Below are 23,208 nucleotides of genomic sequence, written 5' to 3'. Positions count from 1 at the left end.
AAGTTAAGAACATCAATAGGGTCTGGGCTAACTAATTGAATCATGAAATGGTATGTTAAAAGAAAATTAGGAAGTGAGAATGGATTACATTTACTTTCCATTTTATTTGATTTTTTTCCCTGTACACAGTAACGAATTATCAGAGACTTTGGTATACTGGATCTCAAACCACTTTAAAGTGTATTAACCCTCATTGATTTTTTGCGGGTTTTACTGAACACGATGTATTTACATGCAGTTTTAAGAAGACAGGAAGTTATTTGTTCACTTCTAGTGTAATGATACAGAACACAAATTCAACTATAAGCAGTGCAAACACAAAATCTGAGTACAAGAAAATGGTTGTGAACCTTAGCTGGTGTTGCTATAAATTTATGTAGCTTCAGTGAAGTCAATAAAGTTATGCCAATTTACTCTAGCTGAGAAACTGGAGTGTAATAGGACAGATTCAAACTTTACCTGCCTATAGTACCTAGAGTTCTTTTCTCCTGCATCCGCAGTGGAGGGGGGGAGGGAAGGTTAATATTCCTTTTTTGCTTTTACAGCAATCTCTTAAAACATTGCTGTAAATCTTAGCCAAAATGGAAGTTTGAAAATCAGGTTAGTCCTAAGTGTGGTAAACTAATGTAGCAAAGATTTCAGAGAATTATGTAAAAGCTTAAGAAATAAAGAAGTGAATTTGTGAAACAGATGCTTTCAACAGACCATTGAAAGAGATTATATTTGTTTGCATCTTGAAATATAAGCAATTGCTTTTCATATATAGAAAGCAAGTTTATACACAAGATCAAAACAAATGTTTATTTTACAGAAGAAGTTATAATAGTAAACTGTTTAAAAATCTTGCTCTGTTGTTACTAATTAAGTCTTTCTAAATTCTCTCTTTTGTTTTTGAAGATACCAGGTCATCAGCACTCCAACGGATTTTTTCATGGTAATGGAATATGTATCTGGTGGCGAATTGTTTGATTACATCTGTAAGCATGGACGTGTAAGTGACTGTATATTGTCAAGATAAAGATTTGGGTGGGAAAAGGATGGTGCTGCAGAATAAAATGGTTTGCAAAATGGGATGCTTTTTAGCTAAATGGAACAAAAATAGTCCTATCCTGAATATCTTGCATTTGGCCTAGAATACAGTTGTATACATCTCTTTGCAACTACTCCATGTTGTGTTACAACATATAAACAAAAAATAAAAACAAGCCAGAAAAATAAGCCAATCAAATAATAAACCTACTGTTAAGTACAAGGAGAATCACTCGTAACTCCCTTATGGATGTCTTGGTAGGTTTCATACAGCCACCAGCCAGGAACAGCAGAACGTATAAGATGGACGAATAAAGGTCTCAGTTAGGATACCGGGAAAGTTCAGGCTACAGTGCTAATGTTCTTCTCTTCCTGTAGGGTCACAAAAGAAATGCATTTTGTACTAACCTATTTCGTATGAGGACACTGATAGGAGAAGTCATTTCCATTGGTCCTTTACATTTATGAATACAATTCTGATTTACAGCATGATTTTTTTTTCTCAGTTTATAGAAAATACTTGATCTTTCTAAGTATTAAAGTTAGGCCCTTTCTGGACTTTGACATTTAGAAACGACATTTTTCGTGAAAGAACATTACAAACTGGTCAGTATAAATGACCAGAAACGCACTTTATTCGATCTAATTCCCCATTGCATTCTTCCTAATTATAGAATCATAGAGCTGCTCCATTTTTAACCTCTACAAAACCACCTACTTCATTCCTCATGGCTGAATTTGTTCCCTGTAGAACATTGTGCAATGCTTTCTCAAGTCTAGATTAAAATCTCCTGTGATAGGACTGCTATTGGTTCCCTTGAGAGACTAGGCCACAGTTTAATATATTTCACTATTAGGAAGGTCTTTGTCAGTGCTTAATTTGTAATGAAAGAGGTGTTGAGGCTCAAAGCAATTTTTTTTTGCATTGACACAGCAAGCCCAGAGGTGCAGGGGCTATAAACTGCCAAGCCAAGATGTGCCGGGGCTCAGCCCTGACACAAATTAAACACAGGTCTTTGTGACAGCCAGTCTAAATTGAGCTTTTCCTAATTTTGTCACATGGCTCCTAGTTATTAGCTTTATTTCAAAGCAGTAATGCAGTATAAAATGCAAGGGGAAAAATCTGCTTTATACATTTGTCTCTGTTTACAGTGTTTTTACTGTAATTTTATCTGTGCATCATAGAGCTTTTCAGCTCACGACGGAGCCAAAGGTGTTTTGCCAAGTGTCGTTTCAGAGAAAGGTTTAACCGTCTCCCGGTGTTTTGTAGGTGGAAGATGCGGAAGCTAGACGCCTTTTCCAGCAGATTCTCTCTGCAGTGGATTACTGTCACAGGCATATGGTTGTCCACAGAGACCTGAAACCAGAGAATGTGCTGCTGGATGCACACATGAATGCCAAGATAGCTGATTTTGGTATGTGACCCCAACAGCATTCCAGAAATGTAGCCAGCTACAAGCCACTTGCTGGAGTGTGTCAACATAACATGCCTTACAGAACTGAGTCAGTTTGCATGGCCATGAACAATTTCATAATTTTAATTGAAGAGTTCATAATCGTAAACACTCACCCTTCAACGAAGACAGGCATTGCTAGTGAGATCTCTTGTGTTTGTAGTATAAACATACATGGGTTTTAGCACAGTGGAGAAACAAGGTAATTTGCAAATTCATCACTGTTTTCAGCGTAATAATTAAAAAAAATTAGCTAACATTCATGGTAGACTCCAATGCAGTAACATCAGGACAGAATTTGTCCCTGTATGACCATAAGAACGGCCACACTGGGTCAGACCAAAGGTCCATCTAGCCTAGTATCCTGTCTTCCGACAGTGGCCAATGCCAGGTACTTCAGAGGGAATGAACAGAACCCGTAATTATCAAGTGATCCATCCCTGTTGCCCATTACCAGCATCCAGCAGACAGAGGCTAGGGACACCATCCCTGCCCATCTTGGCTAATAGCCATTGATGGACCTATGCTCCATGAATGTATCTAAGTTTTGGGGGGTTTTTTGAAGCCTGTTATGTCTAATCTCATATGCCTACTCCTTTTGTAGAACTATTTGTGTGTTGGGATCACTTCATTTTACACACAAGCAGTGACAGGAGTCTTCAATATGATTTAGAAAGCTAGTTAACAGTCTGAGGCAGCTTACTGCAGATGCATTCTTTCTCCTAGTGATAAGTGATGTGAGAATTATTTGTAATACATAATGCCCCACCATTCCAGAAACCCCCAATTGTTTAATTTTATTATTTCATAATTTCCCCCACTCCTTCCCTTGGTACTCCTCCCGTCATCCTTTTAGAAGCATAGAATTCTCGCTAACCATACATTCAAAGCATGCGTCAATATGCAAGAGTCTTACTTTTAGGGTTGTCGAACATGATGTCAGATGGTGAATTTCTGCGAACCAGCTGTGGCTCCCCAAACTATGCAGCTCCTGAAGTCATCTCCGGAAGGTATAACTTATCATTGAGAAAACCCATTTGAATGCAAGTGTATGGTCCGGTGTGATTCTTGCATTTGTTCTTGTATTTGAAACTTATTTTGTACTACTGTTAAAGATAGCTGAAACTTCCCCTCACACGCCTTCATTTTTAAAAGTGGGAGTGAATCTAGTCACAAAGCCTTGTGTCGTTTTCTTTCTATGATTAAAAATAGAAAACGATCTTTCTAAAAATTGTAAAGAGTTATTAAAAGACATTTGTGGTTTATATACCTAAATAAAGAATTAGGTAAATATATTTTTGACCTGAATCCTTTTCATGTGCAAGGAGTTTTCCTCCCCAAAATTCTTATTCACCTAACATGCTAAATGTTTCATCTGTCTATCTTTAATTTTGTTATGTTGTTAAAGAGAACTAGTCAATGATAGACCAACCAATTTTACCCACCCGCTTCCCAAACCTTAACAATGGTCTCTACCCCTTTTCCATACCTTCCCAGTGGTTCCATCTGAAAAGTCTTATCTTCTGGCTTCTTTTAATCAATTTCTTTTTTCAGAAGAATGGTTGCTGCTGTCATGGGACGGAATGGTCATGACTTCCTGTTAAATTAATGATGAACAAACCTGTGAAGCAGTCATGCCCTACCGAACGGCTGTTGTTTGGCATTTCTATAGCACCCTTACCTATTGAAAGCACTGCCCAATCCTGAATTAATCTTCATCACACCCAGATGGAAGTACGACCTTTCCTTTCCCATTTCACAGTTCTGAAAATGGAGTTTCGGAGAAAAACTGATTTGGCCAAGCCCATACAGCAGGCCAGTGACAAAACCAGGATTAGAAGGAAGGATTTCCTAATTTAGAATCTTGCACATATTCTTCATAACCACCTGTTTTCCAGTCTCGTACCAGTTATTTTTTTATACCATGTCTTGTTTGCATTCATTTTAACAGAAACCAGGTGGCAAAATCGCAGTACACTTTCCCCATATCATTTTTCCTGCTGTATCTCATCTAACAGGCCAAATAAACACAGCATTTTGGTTAATGTGGATTATTTTTGATTAAGTTCCCTGTCACTTATGCCAGTGGAAGTGATGGCAGAGTTCCTTCTGAATTAGGCCCTCCGGAGGACTGAGTTGAGGCAACAACTCCACTTACAGGGATCAGTGAGTCATGCTGGCTGGACACGGGGCAAAGCCAGGAAGTCCACAGCTGCTGCAGCTCCAGAAAGAAGCTGCAAATCAAGGTTGTCCCCACTTCATTTAGTAGAGCCCTAACTGTGCTTTCATTCAAGCAGTATAGAAGAGAGTGTTCTATCAGAGGACAGCAAGAGAAAAGGTACAAGTTATTGCCCTCTAGGTCCCGAAGGATTGCAAGGACTCAACCAATTCAGCTTATTAGCAATGAATAAATGAAACAAAAACACCATATACGTCTAAACCAGGTTCATCTACTAATCCCCTGACTGTATTGCCTTCCCTTTATCAGGCCTCCCCGCAAACTCCCTCACTGCTGCTCAGCTTCTCATTTTATATCCTGGAAGGGTTTCCCAACCTGCCTTGCTCTTAAAGGGACAGCACCTGTCAGAGTTATCATTACAATGTTTTTCACATAGCATGGAGATTGGTCAGACTACTAGTTCTGTTGTATGACATTGCACATGGATTTATGTAGGAGACCAGAGTATGTGAGCAGATTCAAAATTCACCTTCTGCCATGGCCTGATGAGTAACAAAGCATGAAAGGACAGGTTGTAAGACAGAGTAGATATATCCGCTTGGGTCTAAAATACAAATCCGTGATCATCCTATCAATCTGGGAACCAGCAGAAACACTGGGCCCCCAGAATTGTCAAAAACAAGACCATAAAGGGCGGTATACTTATGCATCTAAATAATTGGCCAGTTTTTTCAAAAAATGCTGAGTACGGAGCTGCTCTCATTGTCCTCAGAAGGAGCTGCTGGGTGACAAGCACTTTTGAAAATAAAGCGAGCTATTTAGGTGCCTGAGTATGGCTGTAGGAGCCCAACTTTTGAAATTTTGGCCAAGGAGGAGCATGCTCACAATGTTACTGAAAAAAATCCAACACGCAGTAATCAAAGCAGTGTATCAAGGGCACCCAAGCTTTGTGATAACCATGCCCACATTAGCAGTTTCCTAGAAACCTAAGTACTGGATCGGACTTGAATACAAATTTCTTACAGAAAAAATAAATGTACAGAGGTGCAATATTTGCTTGTAGTTATATCTGTCTTGGTGGATGTATAGAAATAGTTGGCTGAGTCCATCAGTCATTGGAACAAGAGAAGAAGCTTTTCACAGAGCTGTTGGGAAGGAAGAGCAAACTTGTTTCCTTGCCTCTTCATTAGCTTCTGTGGGTTGCACCTTCGTGTCTCAGTCTGAGTGAACCAGAGACGCTTCAGTGAGGCTCAGTTTTAGGACACTGGGGTAGGAGTACGAACTGAAGCATTTAGCTTTCAGGGTCCACTTTTAAGCTCCTCTGCTATATTATAACCTCTACTACAAAGCATATAATGCCAATTGGCAAACGGATAAAACATGGAAAGGAAATCTTCTCTGTTGCCTTGACTTTGTTTAGGTTGTATGCTGGGCCTGAGGTGGATATCTGGAGTTGTGGTGTTATTCTCTATGCTCTTCTCTGCGGGACGCTGCCATTTGATGACGAACACGTTCCCACGCTCTTTAAGAAGATCCGTGGAGGTGTTTTCTACATCCCCGAATACCTCAACCGTTCAGTTGCCACTCTCCTCATGCACATGCTGCAGGTTGACCCACTCAAGCGAGCAACCATCAAGGACATAAGGTAACGTCACACATCAGAAGTCACAGCAGAAGCCTCTCTCCTCAAATATACCTTCTTGCGTGTGGTGGGCAAGCTGCGTTGCGGACACAAGGCTAGTTGACCCTGAAAACTTACAATGGCAAAGCTACATCTCTCGGAGGTGCGAAAAATCCATACCCCTGAGAAATGTAGCGATGACTACCTAAGCCTGGTGTAGACAGTGCTACGTTGATGGAAGAATTCTTCTGTTGAACTACCTACTGCATCTCAGGTAGGTATATTAACTACAGTGACTGGAGAACCCCTCCCATCGCTGTAACGAGCTTCTACCCTGAAGCGCTACAGTGGTGCAGCGGCAGCTTTTAAGTGTCAACATACCCATAGTTTATGAAGGTTAGTAGGTGCATTTCAGCAAGTAACCGGGCCCTTTTCTATTGCGTTAAAAAATGGTCTCAAATATCCTTAACGGTGCTTGGCAAAAGTAGCCACGTGATGCAGTAATGCTAAGAAATTAGCATTCATCTGCCATGTTTTGTTACTTAATTAAAAAACTTCTCCTTCCTTCTGAATGCAGGTTCAGCATACGGTGTATTTAATATGCAGAGTCACAGCAAAACATGAAAAGATGCATAGACCAAGAATGCAGGATCCACAGCCCGCGCTCTAAAAATGAAACACCTGAAAAATATTCCTTAATGAGGGCAAATGGCTCACCTTTAAATGTAGTATAATTTTCTCATCTAGCAAATGAATAAGCTGGTGCTGTACTTCTGCCTGCTCACATTCCCATATAAATTCAGCTTAATGTGAGCACTGAGGTTTTTTTAGTCCATATTTGGGCCTTTAAATATAATTAAAAATGCCTGTCTGACAGCAGGACTTAAACTGAATAATTTTAGTACGGTGTAAACTAGGAGCATGCTCGATCTTCTGTGAAATACAGAATAATCATTAAATCTAAATGGTGTTTTAGAATAGGTATATAAATGTCACAGCCATCTGAAAGTCCTTGGGTCTTTAATTCGTTTGGAAATGATGGTTTTATAGTGCCACTGCTGTCCTAAAGTGAAAATGGGGCTTTTTTTCCCAAGTCTCTCGGTTTAGTGACTCTAATGCATCTTAGGGGAGGAGCGCCTTTGAGGGGACGACAGGTGGTAATGGGATGTGGCGGATGGGTGACCACTTTGTAGCTACATCAGCGACCAAGAGTCTTTACCGTCTGATGGGTGTTTGGGTCTCAGGCCAGTTCCTAACATACAAATAAAATCACAGTTGCCGTGCCGGACGAACAATATAGGGTTTAGTTCACATGCAGGTGCGATTATTAGGGGTTGGCAGCACACACAGTCCTGTAGGTGTGGGTTTGCATGAGGAATCCCGCCCCACCACCAAGGGCCCCAGCTCTGGGATGCCATCCTACACATTATGTTTACTGCCTTTGGGCTGCATACGACCATCCAATTGCTCCTGGAGGTTTAAAGGCGCAATTTTGTGGCAACGCCATCCTCACACCCAGATTATGCTCTCCAGGGTGTGACCAATGCCTACCACAGGCCATGCGTGAGAGGGAGATGTTAGTGACCACTCCATCCCCATGCAGGAGCAGAGAAACACTCTGATTGTCAACTGTCCCTAAGGCTGAGTTGCCCCATAGTTCCTGATGAAATAACCAGCGATTGCCGCGAGTGTTTCCCCAGTCCCACGGCCCTGTGGAGATGGAAGATTGATGCATGCTGAACACCTCCCCTCCCACTCAAAGACTTTGAAAGCATTGGAAAAGGCAGTGGCCACAGTTTATGCCTCATGAAAAACTGAAATCCCAAGGGAGGCCTGTAGCGGGGGCCTGTCTGCAGACAGCACAGGCGAAACAGGGAGGGAGCAAGGGTGGAGGTGCCTTTTGGAGAGTGGCCTGTCTGTAAACTGAACATCAGCCTGGATTTGTGAACCAAGGCTGTCGTTCACTGATGCGGTGTCACGGGGTCCACTCACCACTGGCGGCACCACCGCCAGGGCGCTCTGGGGATTAGCTCTGACCAGCCGTTTCACCCTCCTCCAGTGTTGTCTCACCCATCCTGCAGGCCCCTCTTGCTCCAGGAACCACAGCCTCCCCTCCAGCCGCAGTCACCCCATGTTCCCCTTTCCAGGGGTAACAAAGTCCCTCTTGACAGATGGGCTCAGGCAGTCTTCCTGCTCACTGCCCTGCTGGTGCCACTTGGTCAGCAGCCGGTCGGGGGACCCAGGCCCACCCTCTACTCCGGGTCCTGTCTCAGGGGCCGCTAGTCAGCAGCCAAGGTCTGCATTCCTATTCCTTGCTACTGTTCCCCTGAACTGTCTCCCACCTTCTTGGCTCTCCCGCCAGCCTCCCTCCTCCCAGGGAGCACCCACACACTACCCTCTATATTCCTGAATACACCTTCGCTTCTCCCAGGAAATGCCTGCAGTGCCCCCATTGCCAGCTTCCTAGCTTATATAGGTCTTACTTGGTCCTGCCCAGGTGAGCCTGTTCTATTTAAATCCCTGGCTCCGCCTCCAGGCGCAGGTTGGGGAGGTAATTGGTCTACTTGGCCACCTTAACCCTTGCAAGCCTTGTGTCGGGTGGACACCCTATCACATGCAGGAGACCTTGCACACACGCTCATTGCTTTGTTTGGTGTGACTGTTTCACACAACTCACAGTCTTGTTGGAAGTTACAACAGAAAGACCAAAAATGGAAACTGTCCTTCGCCCGTCTCGTCAGTATTGTTGCGGTACCTTAATCTGAAGAAAGCATGCACTGGTGCTACCTGTGTGTTGATAAATAATTAATAGTTTGCAGGGCTGTCAAATGAAGGCCTTCGACGAGCATTTTGTTTTCTTGAATATGATAGTAGTGGCCATGCCTGTTTCGAGTTCCACCAAACTCTTGGCCACACTGATGTCTTGTGGCAATGAGTTCCACTGCCTGACTGAAGACTCAGACATCACTAAAAATAATGAACTTGATTGTCAACCAGTGTAAATCATTGTAGCTCTATTGAAACAACAAAGTTTTGCCAGTTTACACCAGCTGAGGGTCTGTCTCGTTGGTTCGACCCCCTTCACCCTCCCCACCACCCCAGGCTGTAGCTCATAGAATGAATCACAGCTAGGTTGCCCATCTGCAAATACAGACTCACGGCTATGCTCGCTCTCTCTCTCTCTCTCTCTCTGTAGTCACAGTTTCATTTCTTTTTCCCCCTAGAGAACACGAGTGGTTTAAACAAGACTTGCCCAGTTACTTGTTTCCAGAGGATCCTTCTTACGATGCTAATGTCATTGATGATGACGCAGTGCGGGAAGTTTGTGAGAAGTTTGAATGCACGGAGTCAGAGGTGATGAACAGCTTGTATAGTGGTGACCCACAAGACCAGCTTGCAGTAGCTTACCACCTTATCATTGACAATCGGAGAATCATGAATCAAGCCAGTGAATTCTACCTCGCCTCTAGTCCGCCCACTGGCTCATTTATGGATGACAGCACTATGCACATACCTCCGGGGGTGAAACCGCACCCAGAGCGGATGCCTCCTTTAATAGCAGACAGTCCCAAAGCACGGTGTCCCTTGGATGCACTGAATACTACCAAGCCAAAATCTCTGACTGTGAAAAAAGCCAAGTGGCATCTAGGAATCCGCAGTCAAAGCAAACCGTATGACATTATGGCTGAAGTGTACCGAGCTATGAAACAGCTGGATTTTGAATGGAAGGTAGGAAATATCAGTGCTTTGTGGCCATTTTCAAGGATCATTTTCTTATAAGTTCTCCTGATCTGAATTGATCAGTGCAGATAGTAAGTATTGTTACAGGATTGTCTGTTTTGAACTATATCATCATCTCTAGTTTATTATTTTTAAACAAACACTCAACCTGAAAAATGCTAGTTGTGGCTAAATAAGCTCCACCTGTATTACTGACATAAAATACTTATAAAATGCATAAAATGCACTTCCTTATTTTAACTCTCTCAGCCTGCCTTGTTGAGCTGTAGGGCTAGCAGGAGCTGGTCATATTTCTAATTTTAGCGACTGAATACCTTGAAACCTCCCGCATGGGTCATAACAATCACATGCCCTGAAACTACACAATCGGTTTCCTTTATTCTCTTCCTAAGGAATATATAGGCTATGTTACTTTGTAGACAAAAGTTCTTTTACTACAAGGGAACTGATTATAGCATTGCACTAGTGAAACTGTACTTCTGGGTGAAGGCACAGCCATGTCTAGCTCATGCTTACAGTCACTTAACGCTTCCCAAACAATGCGCCGGTTGGGGCTGAACTTTCCATGCTTGATTTTTCTTTTTTTGCTTGGTAATATTCTCTTTTAACTGGGTTTTCTGAAATATTGGTGCATGAGACAGGACAGGTATTTTTGCAGTAGCTAGCAATTCAATTTTTCTTGTGCTCAGATAAGTTCTTGCCATTGATTTAACCCTCATTAAGAACTACTGTGCCTGATTCTCCACCGCCTTGTGTAGTCACTTACCTGTGACCATCTGACTCATTAGCCTTTTACACCCACTTTGCACCAGGGTAAATAGCAACACAAGATGGAAGGCAGTGCAGAATCAGGACCATAACCATTGACACGCTGGCATGACGCACCTACGTTTATGCCCAGTAGCTCATTCGAGAATGGTTTACTTAATGGTGTAAAGCGTGTGAACGTTACCATTGCTGCATATGCTACTTTTGAAATGCCAGCATTTAAAAAATCACCCATAATAATGTGTTAAAGTTTCCAACATTTAATTCATTTGTGGGTAGCTATGTGAAATGAGTGGGAAAATGGCTCAGCTCAGGCCCCTGCGTGCAGTAACAGAGTCCCATCATTAGAGGCAGCTCAAGACAGATTTGAAAGCGGATTTACAGATTGTGGCAAGTACAAGTTTTAGTGGTTCCCAAAGGAGTTAACCGAGTGGAACTTTTCATAGATTATAAATCCAGAATGAACCATTCGATTGTCTAGTCCAGTGGCTCTCAACTACTGTACCCCTTTCAGCAGTCTGATAGGTCTTGCGTACCCCAAGTTTCACCTCACTTAAAAACAACTTGCTTACAAAATCAGACATAAAAATACAAAAGTGTCACAGCACTGAAAATGGCTGACTTTCTCATTTTTATCATAAAACTATAAAATACATCAATTGGAATATAAATATTTTACTTACATTTCAGTGTATAGTTTATATTGCGCTATCTACAAGTCATTGTATGAAATTTTAGTTTCTACTGACTTTGCTAGTGCTTTTTATGTCCCCTGTTGTAAAACTAGGCAAATATCTAGCTAGATGAGTTGATGTAGAAGACTTCTGCATGCCTCCAGGGGTACACGTACCCCTGATTGAGAACCACTGATCTAGTCTGATCTGCATAAGACAGACTGTAGAACTTCTCCCAGTCACCCAAGTAGAGATCCCAATTACTTGTGTTTGACTAAAGCGTATCTTCTAAACCTTGGACTATTTTTGAACACAGGTGACTGTATTCATGTTTTACCCTACTCCCTGTTTTGGCAGGCAGAGGGCAGAATAAGGGTGTTTAGTTATATTACCATTTCATTCAACTAATATTTGCTCTCTGAAGTAAATCTGAATGTGTCGCTCTTCTTCCCCAAGAATATTCTCTCTCTGTTCAGTGAATTGATTTGCTGTCATTTCTGAAAGCCTGCTCCCTTTCTCAGTATTATTTATTTGTGTGACAGTAGCACCTAGAGGCCAAGTCCCTGATGCCCAAGGCATTGTCCAAACATATGACAGAGTCCCTGCCCCAAAGAGCTTACAGCCTAAATAAAGATATTGGGGTCTGTAACAGCTAGCAGCTTTGTTAGATGCACAGCAAGACAGAGAGCTAATGAGCCAAATTTATCCCTCGTGTAGCTCTACAAATGGAAGTGGAATTCTAACCAGAATGAAGTTAGCTAAATAGTTCTGTAGGCGATGAAGTTTTTTCTAGTATTAGGCTTGAGCAATATTGTCCGCACCCTAAGACTAACTCCACAAACACGATTCGCATCCCAACAGACCTGCCATCCATGCAAATCCTTTATAAATAGTGTACAAAAGGAACAGATTATATTGAGAGTTACACGTGTGGGCTTCGTAGGGTGGCAAGAGAGGTCTGCGCAACCCTAACTGAAAACCACTTAACATAAAAAAGCCCACACACATATTTTAGAAGCAACTAGGATATTTATTTATGTATGTTAAAGCAATCATTCTTTCCAGAGTGTTCTTTTCTTGAAATGTTTCACGCTGGGGAGGTGGGAAATGTTCTACCACCTTGAATTTTATTCCTGAAAGAAAGTTACCTGTTTTAGGTGGTGAACGCCTATCATCTTAGAGTGCGTCGAAAGAATCCGGTGACTGGGAATTATGTGAAAATGAGTTTACAGCTTTACCAGGTTGACAATCGCAGCTATCTTTTGGACTTTAAAAGCATTGATGGTAAGCAGGAAGTGTTGTGGCATGACAGTTGAATCGCATAGAAGGGGGAATTTGGAGGGTTTTGTCACTTTCTATTTTCAGACTCTCCTATAGTATCTCTAGTCCACTTGAGTAACTCTGGTCCATTCATCTCCACTAGCACGACTGTGACAGTTTAATAGTTCTTTATACTTGCGAAAGGGGAAAAATCAATTCCAGCGAGCCTACCCATTTGTCACTGCACCACATACTTTTCCCTCATCTGCTGCAAATGCATTTTGATCTTAAGTGATCACACACAGCAAAGTGTGTAGAAGTAGCTAGATACCAGAGCACTTATGTATTTTTACTTTATAGAATCTCCCAAGCAGGTACACGCAGCGAGCTTTAATCTAAGACTTCCTTTTCCCCCTCCTAATGTAACACCCATTTTAGCTGGTACACTTCTAGGGTGAAATCCTGGCCCCACTGAAGGTAACAGGAGTTTGGTCACTGACTTCAGCGGAGCCAGAATTTCATTCCTAGCATGGGTGCGCTGTTGATGCAAGTGTTCCTTTCTTGGCCAGGTCCCACCCCCGGGGTAGCAGCTGAGTAGATTTTAAATAACGCTGTTTGTTTGTGCATTTAAGATGATGTCATGGAGCAGAGGTCAGGCTCATCCACACCACAGCGCTCATGCTCTGCGGCTGGCTTGCACAGACCAAGACTGAGTATTGATTCTACCACTGCTGAATTCCAGTCGCTTACTGGATCCCTGACTGGCTCCTTGATGGGGAGCGTGGCCTCCGTTACGCCACGCCTGGGTAGCCACACCATGGATTTTTTTGAAATGTGTGCCAGTCTGATCATGGCATTAGCTCGCTGATGCTCAGTGCTGAGGCACCTGTCCCTCGACACGCGTGATTGCACGGAGAATCTGGTCCTAGGTGGTTTCTTTTTCCGTTTGTTTTGTCGTATCCTGGGCATAGCGTACACTGTCGTGCACAAACACTCCCTCCAGACCCAAATACTCCCTTCGGTGGCTCCAGTTGCCATTACAAAGCACTGCGGAAAACTAGAAACAGGTTTGTCTCATTTATTACACTAGTTTCACCACAGTATAAACCAAACTGCTTTTACTAGTGAAGATGAAATGTGAAAAACCGGGCCTGGTTTTAAAACAGTAACTGCATCAGTGAGCAACCCTTCCCGCAGTGCTGCCTGTCTCTACGTATGGAAACTTGGCTGAACCTCAATATCTACAATATGGGTATTCTCTAGTGACATACATATTGTATCCCCTCTGCTAGTCAAGGGGGCTCACTTGCATGAACCAGATGAGAGGTATAAACAAGTAACTATATTAAACAAAATCCAGCTCTAATAAAACTCCTGCAATATTTACAAACTGATGCCAGCCAATCTCTGTGAACAGCTCTGGCATAAAAACCAGCAGCTGCATGGAGGTTTCTGGGATCTTGGAACATGCAACCCCGTTTTAGATATCAGGTGGCAGAAGTGCAGTATCACACATGAGGCACGGCTCACACCCCTCAGAGACCTTCACACATTAAGGCTTTGAATTAGAGAGAGCTGTTTCCCCAGAAGATTTCCCCCTCCCTCCTCCTGCTTTGGGTCTATGGAATAGTCCTGGCCTGGTGGCCTCCTTTTAATGTTCAAGGCTACTTGGTTTTTCCCCCTCTCTGGCCACCAATTGCATTGCACAATATATACTCAACCTGCTTTTGGTCACATTAGGGCTCCTGTAAATTACTACAAGCCTTGCCTCACCTCCTACCAAATATTTCAGATAGCTGTCTTGTAAGCAGCACAGATTTCTGAGCTGGGGAAAAATTCTTAACTTCTCAGTAGATGAAGCCGATACCAAGGTTTGTGCAACGCTCTGTTTAACATTTCTGGAGCGGTGAGAAATAGTCACTGGTCTCCCTTTCAGGGTATCAGCCCTCCTGAGCAGAAGCAAGTGTTGGGGAGGTAGAGGGACTGGGTGGAGGGAGCCATTAGAACACACTACACTGAAGGTACTTGGTAGGAGCAAAGGAAAAAAGAAACTAGACAAGGGATTTCTGGAGGGAGATAGCCTGAGAGATTGGTGGGGAGTTGACACTGTCTGGGTGGTATTATCAAGGACAGTGGGGAAGGGGTGGGGGAGGGAGGCGGAGAGAACCACTCCATTCTGCTCCTCACCCCATTAGCTGCCCAGGCCCATCCCAATCCTTGTTCAGCCCATAAGTGACAAATAGTTGGATTGCTTAAGTGGTAGTGGCAATTTTCCTTTGTGAAATGCACAGGCACCTGGGAGTTTCCATAGGGTTTATATTTCAAATGATCTCTCAGAGCAGGTCCTTTTCTTTATCCTTGATCCCTTTCCCAAGTCAGCTGCCAAATGTACCTTACCAGTCCTACAGCGCAGAGGGTCTCCCTCTTGTACTGTTTCAAGATAGTCAGCAGTTAAGTTTCAAAGTGGCGTTCCAGACCGTAGGGCTTTCATGTACTTCTAACACTTACTAGACTGTGACCTTCGCTGCTATAGTGATAAGGCAGGGATGTCTTATAGATTTATTATTTCTTTACTATTGGCTAACTGAAGGATAAGCTTTTGCTAAAATAAAGAGATGGACATGTAAGGTTAAAAGTTTTGTTACACAAGGGTAAACTCCATGGATGAACTTTTACCAAAACTTTTTTTTTTTTAAAATGACTTAGGCTTAATCTAATGGGTACCATTGGCATTTGCCTAGTTTTGCTATGATATTTAATTCCTATCACCTGACTATCAGAGACCAGTGTCAAACTAATCAATTCAAGAAACAGACACTGCATAAAACATTGCCAAAAATCTTGACTGTTTATTTAAAAAAGTAAAAGGAGAATTTTGGCAAGGGGGCTGCTTCTACATTAGTGAAAATGATCATCATTCTACTCGTAAAGCTATTAAAAACAGTCCATAAGGTTCTTTGGCTAGGAACTATTTATTGTGTTATTAAACTCCACTATACATCCTGAAAGTTTCTATAAGAAGCAAGAAAAAATCATCATACATTAGGCCTTTTGTCTTAATCGTTTGAGATAATGTAGACAAATATGGGATATTTTGCTACCTACTGGCTGTTAGTGGGACACTTCAGCCTAAAAAAAAGTCTAATTTTTAAAAACAAGTTGCCTTACTTTTGTTGCAGATCACACTTTAGACTTACACAAGTGTAACTTTACAACTCTGGCTTTTCCACTATCCGTGCCCATTATTTACTCTCTGCCTGTCTTTCAGGTTAGACAAGAAGAGCAGCGTAGTCTGTTTCAAAATCAATTTCACTGTCAGAGTCCTGTATACAATACTAGCCCAGTGCTGCAGTATTTGAATTACAAGCCCTGCAGCAGAATGACTGTGCTTTTCAAAGAAACGCAAGGAATGCGTGTCAGGTTCTTTGCTTGTTACATAACCTATTTTTGAAAAAATAAAATAAAATACTGTAGGGGGGAGGGATCTCCATGGCTTTGAACCTGTGCCTGGTATTTGTAAAATTTTACAAGCCTTTTGTTTGTGTCTCATTGATGATGCAAGTCAGTGGAGAATCCAGCCCCCTACCTCTATACATTTGGGGCCAAATGTGATTTCCTTCTGGCCCCTGTAAGTTCATGTCACTTTCGTAATAGGGATTCCAGTTTTGTCCACGCATCGCTTACCTAGCATTTTAAACACAAAAAGTAACAGAACTTTGTTCTTCTATCAAAAAATACAGTGCTGATAATGTACCTCAGGATCCTGCAGATCCAGGCCCATGCCTGGAGAAAGTGATGCACATGACCTGCATAATGTCTGCTCCAAATTTTTTATGACACCTTTGGGGAAAAAACCCTGGGCATAGGGGAAATGGACCTTTCTGATCCATAGAATATGCCTAATAGGCCTTAACCAGAGCAAGTTTTCAGTTTTAAGGCAGGAAGGGGTAGAATAGTACAGCGGTGGACTACTGGAGGCTGGCAGTTGTTTGGACATTGTAGATGGAGGGCATCTGAGAGGTGAGCAGGGCCTACTACTCATTAGTATCTGAGTCATGACAACATGGCCTCCATCACCACCGCATTGTGCACCATAGTCTTCAATCTGTTTGTCCTTTATTGTCAGGTAGGGAAGTGTTAATTATCCCCACTCGCCTAAGGTAACACACCAAGTCTGTAGGAGAGCAGGGAACTGAACTCTCTTCTCCCACATCCTACATTGGCAACACTAGAGTTCCTTTAAGATGACACACTCCCTTCCTACAGGGTTAGGGCATGTGGAATTACTAGGCACTAGGGTAAGACTTACCACTTACATAGCACTTTACATCTTTAAGATGCTGTGCAAACATTAACTAATGAATGAAGCCACACAGCCATGCCTTGTTGAGTAGGTAGTAATAGAATATCCCAGTTTTACAGATGAAGAAACACTTTCCAAAAGAGGCTAAGCAACTTTTGTACTATAAGTCAACAGAACACATTAGTAGCAACCACATTAGTACTCAGGTGTTCCTAACTGTCAACTCCTATAGTCAATTTACTAGATAACACTGCCTCTGCAGAAGGCTTGATATAGTAGCACCTCTATTAATATAGAACATTAAACTACCCATTCAACTATCTAACCCAACTCAGCTGTATATTTTGCAATCTTTTGAGGAACTGTATTAGTTAATGCTACTTATATAGGACCATGCTTCTGGCGTCTAACGATACAGAAGCTGCTGTACTCAGATATAGTTTCAGATGGTCATTAGCCACATCTTTAGCCAACTTTTTGGTTATACTTATGCATTTATCATCATTTGGGCAAGCAGGGTAGATATATTTTAATTATACAGACTTGAACTACTCTAAGTGCAATTTTCAAGCAGTGGATATCTACATTTTGCAAATCACAGGTTTACCGGGATGTCAGAACACTGACATTTTCTAGACTCAAAACTGAACTTTTCAAGATTGAAGGCAGGATTTTTTTTTTTTTTTTTTTTTTTTTTTTTTTAAACAAGACAAGTTAATTTTTACCCAACACTCAACATATTGAAATTTAGTCCTTCCAAAGGTGTACTTTAGGACAGACATACTAACACCGTAGGAAGAAATGACACAGCTTTTTGTCAGTCTCTGCTGTATTCTTATTGTGGTCATACCAATTCATTTACATCAAAACAGAAGAGGTTATCTAGTTTAGACGACCTATCAATCAATTCCTGCCCAATTTACAAAAAAACTCAAGCATCAATGGGGTATTTTATATATCAGATTTAGAAGAAAAATCCATACATTTTACATACAAAATGAATTTGTGCCTTCTACATATGTTAATTGCAGAAAGTCATAATTTCATTTCACTTGGTCTGCAAACAACATGTTTGATTCAGCATCATGCTGACAAGAAATGCATAGAATCTTTATAAATACTTGAAGTGCATTTGTTGTGTTCTCATTTTGGCTCAGTCTTTAACTAGTTTAGTTCTAGAAAGAAATGTCACCCTATTGATAAAAGACACCTGCTCTAATTTCTTTAATATTTTACTTGTAGTGTACAAGGATGCAGTGAAGTGCAACTTAAAATGTACCATCAAGCTACTGCATTCACCCTTCTGTTTTCCCCTCAGTCTTATTTTCAATATTTCCTGTTGCTTATTTAACACTTCCCTTTAGTATGCTTTTGGTTCTTCCCCATCACACATTTGGATATTTATTTTTATAGCTTCTTTTTGTAAGACACACTAGAAGATCATTACTCAGATTTAACATGGACTATAAATGTATTGGTGAGTAAAATGTACCCACTTACCCTATCCCCCCCCCCCACACACATGCTTCAAGTCTTCATGGATATTGGTATCAGATTTTTAACCGACACTAAAAAAAAAATCCCACTTTGTGTATGTGTTTGTGTGACTGAACACTGACTCAGTACAAACTAGGATGTTGATATTATATGCAATGGTCTAAGCATTTTATGCACACATCTTTGCCATTGTTAATAATCAGGAGAACTGATCAGCATATCAAAGATCCAAATGGTAAGCGTGAATCATTTTTTCCTATAAAACCAAGTAGTACTCTATTCTCAAGCAAAGTCTTGATGCTCCTGCTGCAGCTGCCTTAACTTATCTTTGTAACTTATTTATAAGACTGTTCATGCTCATCTGTGGTTTTCTGATCTTTTAAAATGTGGGGTGGGGGACAGGGGGAGATAGCATTTCACAAAGCTGTGAAGTAGATACTGCAAACATTGTAATATTTATTCTTGTTGCTGGAAGCCTGTTCGTGTGTTTCATATGTTATAATTGTATATCTTATAGCTTTTTTTTCCCCCTTTAGAGTACAAAGCAAAACTGAAAATTACATGACAGCTATAGTGTCCTTGACCCATTATATTAAGACAGATATCCTAAGTTCCAAGTAATCTCAGACTAGTACATTGCATTTTCCTATTAATATTTTATTTTAAAGAAAATGGATATTTATGATTTTCTCATTAAAATATTTTAGCTGCTAATATTAAGAGCTCAGACTATAAAGATTTAAAAAAAGGAATGTCAAACATGGGGTTCAGAAGACAAATTCTCTAAAGAGTTTTGTTTTTCTTGGCTTTTCACATTTCATTAACAGAAGAACCAAGAAAGGAAAGGGTTTTGTTTTTGTTCTTTTTTTAAACTCTTATGATTAAAATATTTTTTGGATAATCATTATTGTGGAAGGGCACTGAGCATAGTTTCAGTTTTGTTCTTTGTGCACATAATTATGTCTCAGATAATCACAAAAAAAGCCTTTTACCTTCCATTTATGGTGTGGAAACTTTGTCTTTGTGTACTGCACTGCATGGGATGCGGTCTCCATGGTTGACATTTGCACTTTAATAAACTCAGAAGAAAAAAAAATGATAGCAACAAATGTTTTAAATATAAACTAGAATACCTCAGTACTGTTGGACTTATGATTAGTCCATTTCCCCCTAGTTGCCAATATCAAGAGACAACTGAGAAAAATTAAGGTTCGCCACACAAAAGAAAATGAACTTCGCCTTACAGATCAGTTATTTCATAATCATTTTGCCACTGGCTTCAAGGGGCCAGGATCTCACTTTCTGTCCCAGTATTCTTGACGTACCTCATGTTTGGATATTTTAGACCTCAAAATTTCACTGGATTCCATAATATTAATAGCCAAACACCTTAACGGGATGGATGAAATCAATGTGATCTAGTGGTTACTAACACAAACACACAGAATCCAACCTTGGCTCCCTGTGCAAAAAGCTGGGGAGGAGCAAGGGGCTGTGGGGCGGGGGAGATCTTGCAACGGCACATCCCTTGATTGCAGGGGAATGGTATAAAAGCTGGTTTGGAAAGCTTGTGATCTGGTTGCAGGCTCTATTGCAGCACATGGAATGGGTGATCTAGTGGTTTTACATAGTTTGCAACATGCATTTTGATTTCCTCTCAGTTCCTCAGCTTCTTTACATGGTGTTTCCATGGCCACAGAACTGACAACTAAGCCAAAGAAACTTGGGTTGTCTCTCAGTACCAATAAAATGATGGTTGGCATATTACCAAGAGCATTTGTGTTTTCAGAAAATGGGTGGGAAGTTTATATAGATTTTATTTTAAGTCTTCATCAATTTTCAAAACAGAACTACAAAGGGGAGCCATCTCTAAAATAGTTTCCTGTGTGCAACGCATTGATGTGATTACAACTAAATGCGTGTATTAAAATTTTCCTAATTCACTGGAGTACAAATTAGTATGCACTACAGAAGTTTATGCACAATCAGCCTTTCACATATCAAGTACTATTGTTCAGTACATACAGTTGCCAGAACAGTATGTTGGAATCTGTCGGCAAACTGATGCCTTGTAGAGATGGTTTAATTTTGTTTTAAACAAGAGAAAGACACATGTTCATTGCAGCCAACACCAACATGAAGCTGTTCTGTAAAAAGGACACAATCTATTTTTCTTTTTAATTGCCTTGAAGGGATAGAGTTTCACTAGTGGCATATGGTGATTTAGGGCCCAATCCTGTGATCCTCAGTGTCATGCATTGAAGTCAGTAAAGTACAGGTTGAAGAGGATTGGATTCAGAGAGTTATGGAATGACACCAGCTCCTCAGCTGGTATAGATTGTCACGTCTCCATGGGCTCAAGTTGAGGATCTGCTCCAGTAAGTATTTTACAGCTGCACCTTCATTCTATGGTTTGATGGGGTTTTTTGGTTGTTCTGTCAGTTTTAGAACAGATACCTTTGTTACTATATAATGAACTATATATATATATATATATATATATATATATATATATATATATATATATATATAAAAAATGAACCATCCTACACGTAATTTTTTTCTTACTGATTTCAATAAACCAAATAAAAAAATAAAAAAAATCCAGGCCAACAGTGTTCTTAAAAAAAAAAAAAAAAAAAAATTAAGACTCAGATGCATTTGCATTGCTAAAGCCCAAATTTAAGATTCTTATATAAGAAAGCGATAGGCAACTTGCCATAGCAACTTAGCTAAATATAGTTACACTGAAAAGGCGGTAGATGACGGACATAATACAAATTCCAGTCTGTTCTGAAACCAGATGAACACTTCAGCATCACAAGTAGTCCATCTAGATTTTGAGAAGTCTAAATATTTGTGCTGGCAACCTTGCAAAGCTGTGCATGCTTAACTTTTTTTTGTAAGTATGGATGCGGGCCAGCACACTTAATGGTAACCACATGTTAAAATAATAATAAAAATCCCTGTATGTCTACTTCTGAGTAAATGTGAAATATTTGCTCTGTTTTCTTGAAGGTTTCCATGCCAGGCTTGAATTAACTGTGGAGCGAACACAGCATTTTTGTTGTGGCGTGTGCATTTAGCCACGGAAAACATCTATTTCTGAATAAGCCACCCTCTAACAATTTTTAGGACTACTCAGCTTACTGTGTATAAAGGAACAGATTCCAGTCTCAGGTGCAGGTATTTCATGCCACAGAATCTTGAAAAACTTTTAATACATACAGGAGACAGAGTTAGAGCCGTAGCGTAATTTTTCTGAGCAGTATTTCCTCATGGTCCTTTAGACTAGAAGTGGATCAGATTCCCCACCTATTCTTTTTAGGACCAGTAACTACATGGTAGACCAAAAGCAAGGCATTACTAGTATATATAGTCCTCCATTTTAGGAACAGATTTTAAAAAATGGTTAGGACTAGATTGTAAATGCACAAGTGACAGACACTTACCTCTGTCAATGGGAGTAAGGTACCTGTCATTTCTGCCTTTGAAATATGGCCCCAGTAGCCCCAGCAATTTAGCTTTCTAAAGTCAAAAATCAATATAATAAAGTGAATTTTGCATTTAGTGTTTATTTACAAACTACTTTTAAAATTAATATTTCTTAAAGATACAAGTAACTCCTCCATCGCTAATATGGTTTTTAACCCAGCAACAACAGTACCAAATATTTCACAATTCGTTCTCTGGCTCAAATCCAGAAACATAGCTTAGTCATAAGAATCCATAATTTGCATACAAGTGCATCAAAAGTTCCTCAGGAAGTTAACATTTCCAACATCATTAAGAAAGTGACAGTAACAAGACAAATGTCATGTAATCATTATGCACAGTGAATGCCTAGTAAATATTAAGAATCCTACCCTACAAATTCCAAGCTACATACAGTGTAGAAAAATTCACAGGTAAGGTAACTGAATGTCCACCTTTAGGTAGACCTTGTACAAAGTAAGCAACACTAGAAGTAGTGAACAGAGGGATAATTCCCTAAACAAGTTGCACGTGTTACCTGTTGTACATTCAATGGGTGTTTCATCTTTTTAAAATATATAGATCCTTTTAAATGGGAAAAAAAAACCACACACTTCTAATTTACATTCATATCCGCTTTCCACAACTGGCATGTATAGGCACACCTGCACCATCTTTGGGAAGCTTAAAGCAGATTCTCCACAAGGCTCCCCAGGAAGAGGCTGTCCATCAGATGACCAATATTAATGGCTGGCCCACAAAAGAAAAAAAAAAGTTTTACTGTAATAGGCATCTTGCCAAAATATGCATCGAATTGTCTGTTGCAATATTGCATTTATATACTTATTTACATCTGATGCATTTAAACTTTTAATACTAAGCTGAACGTATATAAAAATCTACCACATTGTCAGCAGGCGTAAATTGGCCTAGCTTCCCTGACTTCAATGGCACATCGTCCGTTTACGTCAGTCTAGTATGCTGGCTCAGTATATTTCTAGCTGCAGTCAGACTAGCATTAGTACAGCTTTAAGTTGCTGCTTAAAGTTACTACTGCTTAGTATTACAAAGTAGGGAAATATTTGAGTTAAACACTATTTTTATATGAACAAACACAAACTTTCCCACCAGCAATATAAGTTTTATATGCACCTCAATACAGCGAGAGTTTCTGACCATAGGAATTGTAAAAACAAATAAATCCAGAT

At 40.6% G+C, this 23,208-nt stretch overlaps 1 protein-coding gene across 2 annotated transcripts in view; it reads left to right on the top strand.

Moving 5' to 3' along the window:
- PRKAA2 (protein kinase AMP-activated catalytic subunit alpha 2) overlaps window positions 1–13,594 on the top strand; it is a 31,010-nt gene extending 17,416 nt beyond the window's left edge. For both annotated transcript variants that reach the window (XM_077824305.1, XM_077824306.1), the window contains exons 3-9: window positions 898–991; window positions 2,300–2,444; window positions 3,406–3,493; window positions 6,083–6,307; window positions 9,508–10,012; window positions 12,624–12,750; window positions 13,359–13,594. In XM_077824305.1, coding sequence (XP_077680431.1) covers window positions 898–991; window positions 2,300–2,444; window positions 3,406–3,493; window positions 6,083–6,307; window positions 9,508–10,012; window positions 12,624–12,750; window positions 13,359–13,594 — 1,420 coding nt within the window. The remainder of the gene's footprint in view (window positions 1–897; window positions 992–2,299; window positions 2,445–3,405; window positions 3,494–6,082; window positions 6,308–9,507; window positions 10,013–12,623; window positions 12,751–13,358) is intronic.
- The last annotated feature ends 9,614 nt before the right edge of the window (window positions 13,595–23,208 follow it).

This window comes from Eretmochelys imbricata, chromosome 8, assembly GCF_965152235.1.
Source record: "Eretmochelys imbricata isolate rEreImb1 chromosome 8, rEreImb1.hap1, whole genome shotgun sequence".
NCBI lineage: Eukaryota > Metazoa > Chordata > Testudines > Cheloniidae > Eretmochelys > Eretmochelys imbricata.
The sequence above is the reverse complement of the archived record's forward strand: the minus strand, read 5'-3'. Positions and strand labels throughout refer to the sequence as shown.